The sequence below is a fragment of the Lineus longissimus genome, chromosome 1, assembly GCF_910592395.1.
Source record: "Lineus longissimus chromosome 1, tnLinLong1.2, whole genome shotgun sequence".
Lineage (NCBI taxonomy): Eukaryota > Metazoa > Nemertea > Pilidiophora > Heteronemertea > Lineidae > Lineus > Lineus longissimus.
This window is the reverse complement of record NC_088308.1, coordinates 23,510,940-23,528,265: the sequence shown is the minus strand read 5'-3', so window position 1 is coordinate 23,528,265 and position 17,326 is coordinate 23,510,940. Positions and strand designations below refer to the sequence as shown.

General features: G+C 40.1%; 1 protein-coding gene across 2 annotated transcripts; it reads left to right on the top strand.

Annotated features, from left to right (window-relative positions):
- Positions 1 to 140: 140 nt before the first annotated feature.
- Positions 141 to 16,527, top strand: LOC135493155 (uncharacterized). Of its 2 annotated transcripts, none has more exons than XM_064780160.1 (33): positions 141 to 213; positions 850 to 954; positions 1,124 to 1,175; positions 1,388 to 1,434; positions 1,776 to 1,912; positions 2,088 to 2,656; positions 2,861 to 3,063; positions 3,334 to 3,449; positions 3,719 to 3,936; positions 4,195 to 4,323; positions 4,555 to 4,683; positions 5,006 to 5,217; positions 5,377 to 5,516; positions 5,674 to 5,779; positions 5,975 to 6,202; positions 6,548 to 6,875; positions 7,069 to 7,227; positions 7,397 to 7,546; positions 7,746 to 7,965; positions 8,111 to 8,261; positions 8,461 to 8,641; positions 8,919 to 9,308; positions 9,493 to 9,972; positions 10,331 to 10,616; positions 10,855 to 10,993; positions 11,215 to 11,413; positions 12,094 to 12,281; positions 12,630 to 12,906; positions 13,270 to 13,431; positions 13,878 to 14,050; positions 14,247 to 14,397; positions 14,673 to 14,885; positions 15,117 to 16,527. In XM_064780160.1, exons 2-33 carry the CDS (start codon positions 871 to 873, stop codon positions 15,608 to 15,610), a joined length of 6,711 nt encoding a protein of 2,236 aa, XP_064636230.1. In that variant the 5' UTR covers positions 141 to 213; positions 850 to 870; the 3' UTR covers positions 15,611 to 16,527. The 2 variants fall into 2 exon arrangements, with proteins under 2 accessions (XP_064636230.1, XP_064636220.1); XM_064780150.1 differs by having other exon boundaries at positions 15,114 to 16,527.
- Positions 16,528 to 17,326: the final 799 nt, after the last annotated feature.

The following is a 17,326-nucleotide window of genomic DNA, read 5'->3' as shown; positions in this document are numbered from 1 at the left end:
AGAATGAGATGTCCATAGCAGCCGTTGTAGGTACCCGTAAGCCTCGCGCACTGCTCATTTTCTTAGCAATCTCAAATGTACACATTATATGTACATGGATGATTAGAGTTTGCGCAAATTTCTCAGCATGGCGACAATGTAAACAACATGGCTGACTTTTGTTAGTTATGCTTTTCCTAAATATGATTTTCCTAAATATCATGAGTTTTGCCTGTAAGTATGCAAATGTATTAAATGTTTTCGAAAATTCAAAGTTATGAGGATCATCTTGTAGTTTATCAATTCACTTGGGTTGCTATTTTTTGATAGATGAGCCGTGGGATATAAAACAATTAAGAAAGAATGAGGGATGAGTTGTTCCTCCAGTTCCTTCCACTTCCACTCCCAGTTCCATTAATAGACCTACTGCTCGTGCCGAGACTCGACAGATTGAGTGTATTATTTTGATATCCCAGATTACTGAATCTCCTTGTTCATGTCTTTGCCTTGGACCTATAATAAAAGATATTGATGGAACCTAGCTTAGACTAAGCCTAGCTAGAGGAAGCTTCCAAGTCAGTGTGGTATTCACAGCGCTGTTTTTAATCTCATTCTGCATCACCATAATCACACAATGTCAAGGATGGAGTTCCAAAAGGTGGTGCCCCAGGTCATGCATTTTTTCTGCCAGGGTGGATGTCGAAAGTCTCCAACCAGCTAACTGTCAGACATGATTGTTCAGCTGTTGAACTGAAAACAGCATTGACTATAAGGCCCATTCTGCAAAGTGTTAAGTCAGTGAGTTTACTGTCATAAACTTTTCACTAATGATATCATCATGATGATGATCATCATCATGATCCATTTCAGATTTCACCCAAATATCTCACAATGGATGATAATGCCAAAAACCATCCTCAACGCAAACATGGGGCTGCCAAAAGCTCAAGAAGTTCACGTTCATCAATTTCTACAGTAAGTATACTTTTGACTTTATTTTGTGGCTTGTTTCTGATTTTGCATTTACACTATTGTTTTTGATAGCTTGTTATCGCTGTCATTACAAATTATCTTCAACTTTGAAGGAGGGAGAATTAATTTGTTCAGCTTTCGACTTAATGAAGTGTTATTGCTATTATTCCAGATTAAGCTGCCCCCAATTACTACACCACCACGCAGACAGACTTCTCCTACAGGTGAGCACAACATATATGATGAAATCAGATGTTTAGAATCTTTTTCTTAGTGTTTATCACACCTAAATTGCTAGCAAACTGACCTATCAGCGCCTAGGTCCTAGGAGGGTCTATTGATTTGAACAGCTTGTATTCGTCATTCTCAGCAATTGCTTACTATAAGAAATTCCTTAATGTTTTTAACTGAAATGTATTGATAATCGTCTTTTCAGTGAATCCATGGTTCTTCAATGATCCTGCTGCATTGCGTTTGGGACGAGTAAGTTTTTAAGAATATTCATTGGCAGTTGGCCAGTGCCGTGCTTTCAGGAAGATACCACTGCTTACAATTTTAAATGTTAACACTTATCACAATGTAATTAATGTAAATATCTATGATATCCAAAGTTAAGTTGAGGTAGATTGAGTAAGATTATTGAGAGAGATTGTTGTCCTGATAGCTTTCCAGCAACCTTCAAATAATCTACAATAACAATTTGTCATCCTGCTCACCTCTAGAAAATTATATCTGGTGGGGAAGTTTTTATATTTCTCTCACAAATCTTTTGTGATAGAGTGTTCAGTCACCAAGCTATTGTAAAAGTTAAATTTCTCCTTCAGGGCAAACGTAGTCGCCCAAGATGTGGCATCGGCATTCTTGTCCAGTCATCCTACTCACAGAGACGTATGCTTGCCCCTCTCCCCGCCGTCATCAAAAGAAACAAACAAGCACCTCCACCAAAACAAAAAACTGAGTTGTAAGTATGCAAATTCCATTACAGATCAGTATATCACGAATTCTAGTGATTAAATCATTCCAGAAAACTAGGAATGGGCCTTGATTATGGAAATCAGCAGTTTATTTAAAAACTGCTGATGGTACCCATGTCTCTTTGTGTTTTTGACTGTTGCCCTCTTCCTTGTTTATTTCAGGTCAGGCCAAATTGATGCTTTGCTTCTGAATGAAAGCAGGCCAATGACAGAACTCAGTGAGAGTATGAAAAATGGTGCTGAAGGGATGAAAGAACTAGAGTGTGACAGCAACTTGGAACCTGAAAACTTGAAACCTAGTGATACAAACAGCCAAGCCTTCAAAGATTTTGTTGCGGCTTTTGATGCCATCCCAGTTGACACGAAAAATGTGTCTTTATCAGACATCAGTGGCATCAGTGACATCTCATCTTTATGGGATGATGATGGTGAAGACGATGAAGATCTCGACAGTGATGATATGGACGATGATGAGGATGATGATTTAGATGATGATTTAGATGATGATGAAGATGATGATGATGATGATTTTGATATGGATATTGATATTGAGGATATGAGCAAAAATGTCCTTCCCAGTGTCCTACCTTCCGTTGAAGACAGGCTAGCCCCAATGCCAGCACAGTTGACTTTGGCTGCCAAGGTGAAAAGGCTGTTTCAGGGAGACGTGGAATTGGACTATCCAGCTAGCGCTAAGATTGTCAGGATCTTCACAAGCAGTACATTTACAGGTAGTTGATCATTCTGATATAAGGATTGTGCCAAGTGACAATAAGCATGTGTTCTTTCTTTACATAACTTGCATTATGACATAATGAGTCACCACATTTGAAGGGTATGTCTTGAAGCTCTGACTTGCCTTCATAGCTTTCTAAATCTGAATTAAAATATTTCCCTATTCAAGCCCCTGAGTCTTGCATCACCATTTCTTTCAGACACACATCATGAGAGGAACTATTTGATGAAGAAAACCTACCCAGAGCTTAAGAAGTTTTGCCATGGCCTTGGCTATGAATTCCAGGTTGTTGACATGAGATGGGGAATCCGAGAATACTCAAATGATGAACATACTGCCACCGAACTTTGCTTACAAGAGTTGAAACTCTGCAAAGATCTTTCAACTGGGCCATTCTTTGTGGTAGGTACAGGGACTGAGGAAAATTATTTATATGGGACTGATTTGGTAATGTACATATTGGAACGAAACCTTTGAAAAGAGTTGTGTTTCCCAAGATATCTATGTCGTAAGCTTACTTGGAGTTGGAAGGATGGCGTTGTGGTAGGTAGAGGTGGTCGACTGCCAGCCCATTTGTCTAAAATCTATAAAAATTCGGACTACAGTATTTCTCTATTAATTTGAACTCTTAATTTCTACTGGTGTCAGAAAATAAGTCCTTTTAACTTGCAGACGTTCTTGTCTCACAAGTATGGCTACTGTCCTCTACCGCGGGTCATTGATGGCGAAGAGTTTGAACTTTTGCTGATAGCTGTAGTAGAAGATAGTGACCATGATCTTATCAGCAAGTAAGCAGCGGCGTTTCATTATAAATTACGAAGTGATGAGGCCTGAGGCAAAACAATTCAAATACATTTTGGGAAATATTGGACAAAGAGAAAATGTGAGATAAAAGGGCCACCTGAATTGAAGTGACAGTGTTTTGACTCCATCGAATCTACAGCCAAAGCCACTTTTCCAGAGCAAAATGGGAATGATCAAGTTGAGCAAATCATGTTTGCAGTCTGCATTAAATTGATTGATAACTGACTTTTCATTTTTGAAAATCCCTTTTCAGATGGTATCAAAAGGATTACAATGTTGTCCCAGCAGCATACATCCTCCAGCCAATCAGTACGTACTACCCTGATGTTTTGGATAAAAGGAGCATCGATGTCCAGAAAGCTGCCAAAAGAAGATGGTGGGCCGACGAGGAACGAATCTCTGAAATTCTTGCCAGGGCTGCTGCACAAAAGCTACCCGATACAAAAGATATTCAGAAATACTTAATATCAGGTAAGGACATGTCCATTATCATTGACCCTTAATGTCAGTAGTTAGTGATTTGACAAGGCCGGAACAGAATCGTAAATTTTCCTACATACAGTTTCTGGTTTTAATGACTAAACTGAATGTTGTTTAATTTAAACTAAAAATATGATTCTGATCAAAAAGTTGATTGATTTGATAAATTTCTTTGGTTTGTGACTATAGGCATGAATTGGTGACTACTCTTGCCTAATCAATTTCATACAAGCCCTCTGTTATTTGCAGTGACTGAGAATGAAATCCGAGATGGGATCCTTGAAGCTGCAGACATCGGTGACCATTGTCTCTGGTTTTACCGAGACATAGAAGATATCTACAACCAACCCAAGAATTATGCCTTTGGGCGCTACACTGGTAAGATTTCCTTTCTTGTGAAATGGTCTTTGAATGATTTTTCAGTGATATATAGGTCTGTAAGATTGTGTGATTTCAGCTACCCGATATTATAAAAAACTGTCAGTATGTCAGATGTCTGCATCCCATGTTGGCTTATGCTAACCCTGGTTAAGATTGCTACCTGTTTGTTCGCCTTGAGGAGAGAAGCTGCTGTAATAAGTCACACTAAGTTCTGATCTTGATTTACAGATGTCAAAACCAATGAAGCGCAAACTGCCAAAGTGATTTATTCCCTGGAGAACCTAAAATCCAAACTTTGCTTTATAATGCCAAAGAACAATATCAAGGAGTACATTCTCAAATGGGACGAAGCAGAAGGTATGTCATGCGATGATTCAGATCTGATAGAAAAATTAATCCAATCACTTCAAAACCTGCGCCTTGGTGTCTTGTCTGTAATGCATTAGACAGGTTGCATATTGGGGTTGTTTGAAATAAGGACTGGTTCTTTCAGGTTACTAGGTATGGCACCTAGAAAAAGCACTTTGCTAATCCGAAACCTGCCTACCACGTTTTAACTAAGGACCATCAATTTTACGTTAGCTTCCCTTGAAATAAGGCTTGAGACACCTGCAGCTGCCTAGCCAGCATGATGTCAAGTGGACAGTGGTATTCAGAAATGTTTTCCTTCTGTCTATAGGTATCAATCCAACAAGTGTACCTGAGCATGCAAAATACCTTGAAGAACTGGCACAAGATTTTGAAAACCAAATGAAGTCTTTGATTGAGAGAGGAATTGAGAAGAAGCAAAAGATTGCCATCCATGACTCGCTGTATGAAGAGGTGTTACAGCACACAGCATTCTGTCAGGAGAAGATCAGCAAGTTTCATGGAAGGGAAGATACCATTCAGGTAATGGTTGAGACATCAATGTCATACTGTGCTGCATCACCCGGAGCTTGTGAAATTGGCTTCCAGATGACATTTCACTTGCAGGTTAGGCATGAAAATGAGAATTACTAATGATTGATGTACAAAGGATTTCAGGACTTTTAACTTGATGTCTTTCAGGAAATCCTGAACTACTTCGAGACTTCTGGAAAAAGCAAGCCTTTTGTTGTCCATGGAAAGTCAGGTTGTGGGAAGACATCCATAATGGCAGCTGCAGCTCAGAAAATCAAGCTGAAGCCAAGGACACTGGTTCTTCTCAGGTAATGCTGATCTTTATTGTATCTGCTTTGTCCCGTTAATGGTATGGGAACATGGGAGTTCTTGCATTGGTTACGTAGAAGGACCTACACTGATTTGGTCTTTAATCGTTTTACTAAAAGAGGCATTCAAATTCAAACATATTTCAACTCATTGCAGGTTTATTGGGACCACACAGGAGAGCTCAGGCATCAGACAACTACTAGTCAGTGTGATGAATCAGATGTTTAAAGTTCAAAGTAAACAACCACCAGACTTCCCAGCGGTAAGTAAGAGATGGACCATGTGCAATTTGGACACTTTTGATGACTCTGGATATTGTTAAAACTGACTCTCAGAAGCTTTAAGAACAATCAGACCAAAATAAATGTGTTATATGTTTCTTCAGATGGTATCGTCCTTGATGGTTCACTGACCAGCCACATGTTCTTCTGATACTAGCATTCACATTGACTTTCAGGACATGAAAGGTTTGATAACGAAATTCACAGTAGCGATCCATTCCATGGCCATCTGGTTGAAGATCTGGAACTGCCAAGCTGTGATCCTGTTAGACTCCCTAGATCAGTTAAACCCAGATGATGGTGCCTTACAGTTGGCTTGGTTACCTGTGAAACTGCCGGAGCGGGTCAAGATTGTTGTGTCAACATTGCCGGACAAGGAGTATGAGTGCTTACCTCGACTTCAGGTTAGCCAAAGCTGTCCTCTGTCGTTCTTTTTATAAGTCACAAGTTTATCCACTGTTGCTCACATGAGACGAAGACAGAACCGAAAAAGCCATAGATCGTAACAAGAAGAAGAAACTGCTGTTATCAACATTACTGTATTGGAATAAATGCAAGAAGCATTACTTAGAGGATATTCTGAGTAGTGGTGGAATAATTATGCCTGAGAATGTTGGTCGTCTCAATAATGAAGGATTTAAATCTGGGGAACCTAGTGACCAAGTGGCAGTGTGGTTTTGACCAAATTGCTTAAAATATGTCACTACTGGTCTTGTTTGCCTTTAGATGCATTTCCATATATTTTTCAGGCGCTTATTCCTTCAACCAATTTCCTTGAGGTCCCAACTTTGTCAGACACCGACGTCAATGGAATCCTTCAACTCTGGTTCAACAAGACCCATCGTACCCTAACATCGGAGCAACAAGACATTCTGGCAAATGCATTCCACAAGTGTCCATTGCCTTTGTTCTTGAAGTTAAGCTTTGATGAGTCATGCCGCTGGTCATCATACTATACGCCAGATAGGACCGTATTGGAGCATACAATCAGGGAAGCCATAATCAGTCTGTTTAATCAGCTAGAAAAGAAATATGGGACACTGTTGGTCTCCAAGGCTCTACGTTATATGACATTGGGTAGGTCATTTGAAAAAGTCAGCCGAAGTCACTCGGCCCATATGGCACTGTTCTAGATACTGAAGTGATACATAATTGCTGAATGTCAATACTTACATCACTGTTGGAGGTCTGAATAAGTACCATTCACCTAATTAGGATACCCAATCACGTGCACACTGAATTTGATCACATTAAATTTTCATATTTGCAGCTGGGCGTAACAATGGCCTGACTGAAACTGAACTTGAAGACCTTCTGTCATGTGATGATGACATCCTCAACGATGTATACCAATACTGGACTCCGCCAATCAGACGTCTGCCTCCCCTTTTGCTTGTCCGTCTGCTGAATGATATCAGACAGTACTTAGGTAAGTTTACGGAGGACTTTTGCTCAGCATTTGAACGATGATATGTCATTCTTATTTTGGTACTGCAGCAGCTCAGTTGGTTTGTCCACAAGACATACTAATTTAAGATGCCAAGTGCATGCGGTACAGTGCAGTGCTATATTTTATGAATATATTTATATACTTTCAGTGACTCGAGGAGCAGATGGATTCCGGGTGGTCTACTGGTATCATCGTCAGTTCATTGAGGCTGCCCAAGAGCAATACTGCACTGTGTCTGAGGAGGACACCAAGGCGGCCCATTTTGCCATTGCAGAATACTTTCTTGGTACTTGGAGTGGTAAGTGTCATCCACCCTGAGGCATTTTCTAAGGTCTTATGCTATCATGTTCACAAAAATTATTCAGTGACAAGGAAAGAAAGTACACGTGTCATCCAGTGTAAAGCTGAGTTAGGCTGTTGTTGACTACTGCAACATAGGTGTGACAAATTTTTTTAAGCATAGCAAGGACTCATATCAGTCTTTTCCATTTTGCCAGGGGTTCCTAAACCATACATCGATAAGAAAGGCATCCCTCATGAAGATGATCGCATCTTACCAGAACAACCAATCAAGTTCACTGAAGATCTCTACAACTATCGCAAACTCATGCTTCTGCCGACGCACTTGGCATACAGTGGAAACTTGAACTTATTGAAGACAGAGGTTCTCTGTAACTACACTTGGCTGTATGCGAAGCTGAAAGCAAAGTCACTCAGGTAAGTAATATCACATTTTCACATCGCTCAAGCATTAGTTGCAAAATCAGAGCAACTTTGTCAGACACCAACATGGACAAATTTTGACACATTCGTCTAAACATGTTTGTACCTTATAAGTGATAAAATTCTATACATTTTTCAGGCATGTATTGGATGATTACCAACTTGCTGCAGGCCTCTACTCCTCTGATACTGACATCCCAACAATCATGTCCATGTTGCAACTCTCCCAAGTTGTCATACAGATTGATGTAACAACCCTGGCTGGCCAAGCTGTGGGAAGAATAAAGGAAGTAAGTTATAAATTGGTTTCTGCAGATATGTCCCTATGACTTTGTCTGAGAATCAAACAGTGTCAAGGCGTCCCTCTCATACTTTTAGCCCAGCACCTGGAAAGTAGAGTTGTCAAAGTTTAGAGTGTGCTCTAATAACTTATTATTGATACCTTAAAAGGCAATTTTTCCATTCATTGACAAATTCTTCCTGTTCTAGGCTGACAGCCCACACATGAAGGAGTTCCTGTCTCAGTGCTGTCAACCATCAGATCCAGGCTTCATCCCCGAGGAACCATTCCTGTTCTCTGTGGGGGGTGAGCTGGCCCACACCATCAGGCTGCACAAAGAGGACATATACAGCTTAGCAATAACTAAAGATGGGAAATATGCTATTAGTAGTAAGTTTGAATTTCACTTTCCTAGTGCATTATGGTTAACTACTGGTCTTCACGATTTGGCCCCAGTCTAATATTGCCAATTGTTCAATTTGGGTTTCTTTCACGGGTGCATTTTGAGCAGTTGAGTGTACATGTGTGTTTTGCTATGGAAATGTTATCCTAGAGCCAATATATCTCTAAGTAACTCAATTGTCAACCCGTGGATTATTATACTTCCTAAATCAAAGTATCATTGAATAGCCATCATTTCATTATTGTCAATTTTTTGGTGATTCAGCTGGCGACGAGGCCATCAAGGTGACTGCAATTTCAGACGGTACGGTGAAAAAGTCCTACACCGCAATGGTCAAGCCAACCAATCGCTCCTTCTACGACCAAGTGAGAATCTGCGGGAAAGATGGTGAACTTTTCTCGGTCCTTCTCTCACTCGGATACAACAGTAGATGCCAATTGTTTATCCTGAAGGTCGAGACTGGCGAAGTTGTACATCAGCTATCCGTGTTTACAGCATCCGTGACAACACATGTTTTTGACGATGGATGCAAATTAGCAGCATTGATTGGTAACAGCCTCTTCATCTTCGATGTATACACTGGTGAAAAAGTGAAAATCACTGACACACTTCTGGAGAAAGGACAGAAATACGGCAATGAAGATCTGATTGGAGGCAAGTTTAATATACATGTACTTTTTACATTTCTATGTTCCAGGTCTTTCTGGACTTCCTGATTATCCTGTATCAAATAGTCCTAGTTTGGGCAACGGCCAAAGGGAACACTGTACCAGACATCTTGATGTCTAATTTAATATTAAGTGCAGCACATCATAATTTTTTTTAAATCCTTTTTCAGGAAACAAGAAATACCTTGTCTTTTCCTGCTTAGGAACCCGATATGTCCGGATATTCGACATTGAGAAGAACGAGATAATCAAAAACGTTGAGATTTATGCCAGGGATATGAAAATACCTGAAGATGATGAAGAAGAAGACAAAGGGAAAGCAGATGTCAGCAATGAATCTGATGTCAACGATGAAGCAGACGTCAATGATGAAGTAGGCATCAACAATGAAGCAGGCGTCAGTGATGAAGAAGGTGTCAACAATGTAGCAGGCGTCAATGATGAAGCAGATGACAAGAAGAAAGTCAAGAATCATGATACTGACGAAGATGATGACGAAAACGAAGATGATGATGACGACTATGACAATGTCACTATCGATGGTTTAGCAGTTACCCCCGATGAGGAGTATGTTGTCCTTGCTAATTGTTCTCTCAATGATTTGGAATATTTCTCATTGCCTGAGATGGAGAAAGTCAAGACTTATCAAGGTAAATTGCTTCTTTCCAGTGTGTTTGTCTTCAGTTGTCTTCTTAGTGCTTTGAGCTGTAAGTGTGATCCGAGTAGAACCATCAGTGGTAAAGACCCAAGTCAACACCAGCCACCACTGAGGTTGTGGCCTTGATCCCTGGCCCAAACACGTCTTCATGTGATAGGGCGACTCTCTGACAGTGTACACTTTCTCCACTTCCTTCGTTGAGTGAGTAATGTCACTCATACATGCAAGTCTAAGGCCTGGACGTGCTTACGTAGCTGGAAATAGTTACAGAAACCCAAGGTTTATTGATACAATAGACAATTTCTCCAAAGTGGAGAAAAATTGATGATTGAAATTACCCTATCTTTCAGGTCATCGAAAAGACTACTCGGAGAAGTTCCAGATACTCCCAGACGGCAAACATCTCGTGCTTCCAGGGATGGAACATTCAAATGTCATCGCATGGGACCTGGTTGCCGGCACCAGGCACACCATACTTGCCCATGAGCATGCAGTCCAGTTTATCGCGGCAGTGGATATGAAAACATTTGTGACGACATCGACCGATAACTTGCTTCGGATCTGGCATCGGGAAGACACTGCTCTGCCAGTTGCTGGAGGTAAAGATGGTCCTGATAAGGAGACTGTGGCATGGAGGTAAGGCCAGATGATTTGTTTGATAGAATCTACTGATATAGTCCCTGTAAAGATGCTCTGAAATCACCTGTAGCTGGGAAGACTGCAGGAGAAGATACAAACTGTTGATTCAAAAACCAAGAAAGTCAGTCTGCTACGACCCTACTTTGAGTAGGGTTGTTTTATGCTCAATGAAGTTGATGGCATTTTGAAATTTCATTCATCAACTAATAACATTTCTCTAATTCCTTCACCTCAGGTTCCTAACATTGAACCCAAAGAACCCTCGCTACCTGCTGGGCAGTTACACAATTAAAGATGCCGAAGGCAAAACCAAGGACATCCAACTTTTTGTACTGGATCTGATGTCAAGGGAAATTGTTCGATCAGCTGCAATAGTAAGATCATTTCTCAAAGCATGTAGAAACCAGTGGAATAGGTGCCAGTCTCTTTGACACAAAAGTCTATACAGGTAGTTTGACCCTGGATTAGATTTTATTATATGTCAGCTTATTTTATGACTCCAGTGGAATAGTATTCAAGCAATCATATATATGAACATGTGATGTGCCTGGTTAGTAGTTGTTCAAAATTTCTTATATTTTCCCATTTCTTTCAGCCTTCTAATAAATATAGTCGTTTCTATATCAATGAAGATAAGATCAGCCAGTCTCAGTTTATCAACGACCATCAATTCATAATGTGCATTGCAAGAAAGTTGGTGATCGTAAATTTGGATACATTGGAAGTTGTACGCATTTTGGATGGGTCCATTCCTAAGATCAATCACTGTGTTGGCATCATCAATGACGCTACAGGTATTTTGAAGTTAATACTCAATTTTCACTTCACTGTTCATTTCAGCCTTCAAAAAAATATGGTGGTCCTCCATCTGGCTTCAGTGAAGAAGCTCAGTTTGTTGACAACTATCGTGTCCTAATGTGCTTGGGCAGAAAAACTGTACTAGTTAATCTGGATACATTAGAAGTTGTTAAAGATTTTGGAAGGATCCCTTCCCAACAAAAAATACCTGGTTGGGGTCATCAGTAATGGCAAAGGTATTTCATAATCTTTTGTCTGATCAATAGAATGGTAGATTTTGAGATCATTGACATTGACAAAGCATTAAAAAACAATTAAAGCTGGCAATAGGTCTCAACAGAGGCACTCTGGGTTATCAACTAGTGACAGCCAGTCAATCACAACATCAAGTTGTTCCTTGGAGGGTGAGGCTGTGACAAGATCAAGGTTTGAACCAACAACTTTTAGAGTTTGATGCCGCAATTCTTCTTGAGAAAATTCTGTGCCTGTGCTCAAGAATTTACAGCTTCTGTAAAGAGAGGTGTTCTTAGATGTATGTGGGAATATACACAGCACCCCCTCTACAGGAACTCTGTGAACTGAATAAATGCTGGCCTGACATTATCTCAAGTCACTCTCTCATTTGATTCCTCACAAATAAGTACTGTATCTCAGCTGCTGATGTATTTTTTTTCAGAATGTATTTGTCTGAGTCGGGGTAGCAAGAACCTGAAGATCAGTAACCTGGCAACTGGAAAAACAGTTGCAATATTGAGGAACGAACTTGACAACAAAAAAGAGCCCGGTGATGCACAGAAGGAGATAAAGCTGACAAAATCTGGCAAAGTCAAGAAAAAGAAAATAGTTCGATATGACTCCGTTTTGGTAAGTAGATCAGAGCTAAATGATACTGAATATACTCCAAGACAATTCTTGAACAGTTGCAGAATATCAACAACTAAGTCTGTCCTATGTTACATGTATGTGAGGGATTGTATCAATGAAAGAAGTGATATTGAATGGAACTTTATATTTGACTAAGATTAGTGTCTTACTGGGAGATAGATGCTGCCGTGGTTGAAGAGGCTACTTTTGCTTATTCTGTTACTTATTTACTTGTGCAGTGTATGTCAGCTCCTCCTGGTGAGTAGTTACGAGAATAGCTTTCTGGTTTGTGAGCAATGTGATGTATTTTGATCAACAGATGATAATATCCATTAAACTTCCTTGCAGACCAATCCCAATGGTACATATGCTGTGGCTGCAACAGACGGTATGAAAACCCAACTTCATGTCTTTGATGTCGTGAACAGAAAATTTCTCCATCGCATAGATCTGAACCCGTATGCTAAAGACGTTGACATTTACCTTGAGGGCTCGCGAATATGGTCTCAGGATGGGAATCTCATGGTTGTGCAAGGTTCTGGTGTGATACGCAAGAAACATCAGCAGATTAAACCACGCTTGGAGAGCAGTGTGATGGTGTTTTATGTGTGGGATATAGCAAAAGGTATGTACTTTTTAATGAAAGTGGAGTTAAACTCTGTCAACCAAGAGTTCTCAGGACTACCAGCAAATTATAGTTATCACGTCTCCTGTGCTGTGGTGACTTGGTGTCTCAAGGCTTTTCAAGTGGCAGGCATGATACAAACTTGCAATACCAGTCTAATTCCCCCAAGAAAAAGGGTATCAGAATATAGCTGTCTCTTCCCTTTGTCATGGTTTGAAGATCTGTTGGGAGTTCACCCCAGCAAAATTATGGTAATAAGAAAGGTCGTCCCCAGACAACTGGATTACAAAGTAGTGAATCTGAATCATGCATGTGTTGATTATCATTATACTCTCCTCTTCATATTTTATTTTCAACTTACAGGAGACATGTCTTCCATTCTGTATGATTGGGAGCATGGGCTGCTGCATGAGCAGAAGAAGAGAGAGAACTCCCCTGAGGCAAACTCCCTCTATGTAGCAGCCAATGACGTGGCCTATGTCTCCTGTGATGACTTCATTGTCAGAGCTCATGACATTCACTCAGGTATTGAGCTCGAGTTACTCTGTCATTGTCAGTATGCCTTCTTATGCTACTCTTGGAGGGATGTTTTCTGAGTTTTCGATTATCAAAGCAATGGGTGATATAGGCTAGATAAGACTAAAATGCTTTTGCTTGACTTTGTTTTGTTAAGAAATGTGGAGTGTCAATGTACATGAAGTATTAAGTAAGCATTTACTAACATTTTCTTTTTATGATCACCCATGATCTCTTCTACTAGACACCAACTTCTGAACGATCAGAGTTAATCGGTCCATTACCTCCCCTCATACGGAGTCCGGGTCAGCGGAGTGGATCCAAGGCTCGAGAGTCAAGATGTCTAATAATTGGTTTGCAATATCAGTATCTTGGTATGTCAAGGGTAAATGTACCGGTATGTCATTTTGTGAAGATACATTTTTTTCATAACACATTCTTCCTCAATTTTTTAGGGGACCTTCTTTATCGCTTGGAAGGACATGGGTCACATGGGGCTGAAGTTATCTCTCTGTCCTTGGACCACCGACGTCTTGTCACATATAATTCTAGCTCCGAAGAGCTTGCCTGTTTTGTTTGGGACCTGGTGACACACAAGAGGTTGACAATGTTCAGGTTCGATGCTGAGGTGAGATTTCCAGCGCTTATTTGATCATTAACTATGACCAGTCTCTTCGCTGATTGTCAATCCCAAAAACTGGACAGAAACCAAGATATCTCTTTGGTTTTTATTCTGACTCGGGCCTGACCTGGATATTGGTTAATGTGTAGGTGTACTTGGAGCAAACTTACCCCTTAAAAATATGTCCCTGTTTTTTCCTCAGATCTCCTCTGTAGCTGCCGTTGGGCAGTGCAGTTCTCTAATCATTGCTGGTAAATCGAAACTAGACATGAAGTATATCAACCTGCATGGTGAAGGATGCCACAGCTATGAAGAGGACTTGAAAGACTTGCCAGAAATGTTCAGTGGAAAAGGTTGGTTGATTCCAAACCTATGACATATAACAAGTTTTTGATAAGTGACACTCATTTATATATCTTTACATGAAGCGCAGTGTTGGTTGTACCTTATACATATTTGCCATCCATTTCGTATGCACGCTGAAGGTTCCAATGACGTCATGATGTCACTCGGTGCATTATGTGTCATGCATTGGCTCATGACATGATTCAAGTCCACAAATGCCTTGCTATAAAAAATCTTCTACATCTCTATATGACCATTTGTTGGATTTAATTCTGTATTTCAGTGCTGAATGTCACACTAGATCCACTCACTGAGGCAGAGATTCTTCAAGCACATGAAGTTCACGAAGGTGACCTTGACAGTGATGTTGATAGTGTGTCCGGTGATGAAAGTGAAGAAGGTACTGATATAGAAGATAGCGATGAAGAGGAGGAGGTGGATGAATATGGTGACGATGATGAAGACGATGATGCCAATGATAAGGGAGAGGAGAAAGGTTTGTTGTTGCTAGCTTCTCTAAAGTTGTTATACTATGATAATATAACAATATCAAACTGATACACGTAGCTCACAATTGAATGTCAACTTTGGTTTTAATCAAATGATATTTGATGTATTTTGAGACCACTGAGATACCCTCTTGAGATGATGTCTGTTATATGCCAATTAATCACAATTATAAGCTGTCAATGCAACTTAGATATATATTTCCTTTAACTTTCAGTAGCTCTACCACCAGGTCCCAAAATCCCAGCAAATTTGACAAAAGAAGAAGTTAGTGGCTATCAAAATCAGCTGATGGAAATGGAGAAACAAATAGAAGAAACCATGAAACTTCTGGAGGAGGCTGTGCAGAAAAAGGAGAAGGAAGAAAGAGAAAAGAGGCTAAAGGCTGTGGGAGAAGCTGGTGTGTTACCCAAAGACGGGGCTGTTGGGATGTTAACTGATGGATCAGTTAAAGACGAAGCTAGTGGCAGTAGTGACAATTATGAATTACCAAATGATGAGATTGTAAAGGAAACTGTTGACGCAGAAAGTAATGGACTTGCAAAGGGTGAAACTGTTGATAATGAAGCTGATCAGGTGGCAGAGGGTAAAATTGTTAACATAGAAATGAATGGACTTGCTAAAGGTGAAACTGTTGCTGATGAAGCTGATCAGGTACAAGTGGTAAGGGACAAAACTGTTGATAATGAAACTACTCAGTTAGCAGAGAGTTAAACTGTTGATCATGAAACTGATCAGGGAGCAGAGAGTGAAACTGATAAGGCAGCAGAGCGCAAGATTTCTTTTAGAGGCTTGCTTATCCTTAGTTCTTGGTGTAAGATTAAGAGAAATGAAAATCTGACCTTGGTATGCTATTTGAATGCCACTTTCAAAGAACCAAGCAAAATAGATATGATATCCCTCCATTAAAGGTAAACTGAGAGTTATGATAATAACCATTACAATCAAAAATGTTGTCACAGCAAAAAGAGCCGATTACGTGTTTCATGCGAGCTGCCTGAGGTGATGACGTCATAATTGCAATGTTTATTATTATCATCAAATGATTAACTTAAAAGTTACTAAAACTCTCAGTTCTCCTTTAAGTGAATTGAAGCGTTTTATTGACGTTGCTAATGTCTTATTGATCATTTATTTAAATTGTACTCTCGGTTGGTCGGCCAATGTCAGAGAACCAGGGGCCGTATTTACAAAGCCCTCGCATCTTTGCGACCACGCAAATCTATTGTTCACCTGCATACACCCTATTGTTCACTGACTGTTAGACAAAAGATTAGCGTGGTCGAAAAGTTGCGAGGGCTTTGTAAATATGGCCCCAGCACTACAAATCTCTACTTTGTTAAAACTTTTTAAAATTCTCATATCTTTATGGGCAGCTGTTATTGTTTTATAATATACATGTACATTGTATACTCAGGTCCAGCCATCACGTTAAAGGAGGAGTGCTCTTGGATATTGACGACTGTCAGAAGTCTGAGAGGTCTCCAACATTTTATATGTTTACATGTGTTAGTATATCTATATCTGAAATATTGTAAAAATTGTGATACTAGTTATTAACTTGCCAAAGTAAGAGATCTGTCTGTATGGTATATACATGTATTTGTTGAAGATTAATACGTCCTGTTAATAAATGCATCTAAAGAAATATATCTCCTATTGCTTTGTTTTTGCCACATCATTAGAATCATCAACAAGATTGGATACCATTCTGCAGACCCCTTAATAGGGACGGCTTTATCGACAGCCCCTTTAATTAGGGCTGTCTTCAAGAGCTCAGTGAAATAGAAGCTTACGTATAAAGCTCAGCTACATGTGCCACTAAGGGTTGGCAACTTCAGTGGCGAATTAGTGCAAATGGTCCTGTCTGCAAGTGTACATTGAGATAGCTCTACCAGAGGCAGTAAGGTTCCTGATGTTGTCTCGCAGATACATAGACTAGGCCTACTTCGTGGAGGCAAGTTGAGTGGCCAAGAGTAGGCCTGACATGCATTGGTCCTGTCTTAAAGTGTACAGTGAGATAAAAGCTCTACCAGAGCCAGTAAGGTTCCAGATGTTGTCTCACGGACATGAGCTATCTCGGGTAAATAGACTACTTCGTGGAGGCAACTTGAGTGGCCAAGTAACATGCATTGGTCCTGTCTTAAAATGTACAGTGAAATAAATGCTCTTCCAGAGGCAGTAAGGTTCCTTATGTTGTCTCACGGACATGAGCTATTTTGGATACATAGTGTTGTATAGTAATTGGAAAACCTTTCTTTTAAGTAGCACTGTAATGTGTGCGGGGTTCAAGGAATAGGGTTCAGAAAGGTACTGGCGGGAAATCGTGGAAAATTACCGCGGACTACAAGGAGGATACCGCGGTGACGTCACATCACGTGATCCCGACCCATATTAGTGATCGCTATGGCCAATCAGATTCAGTCTCCT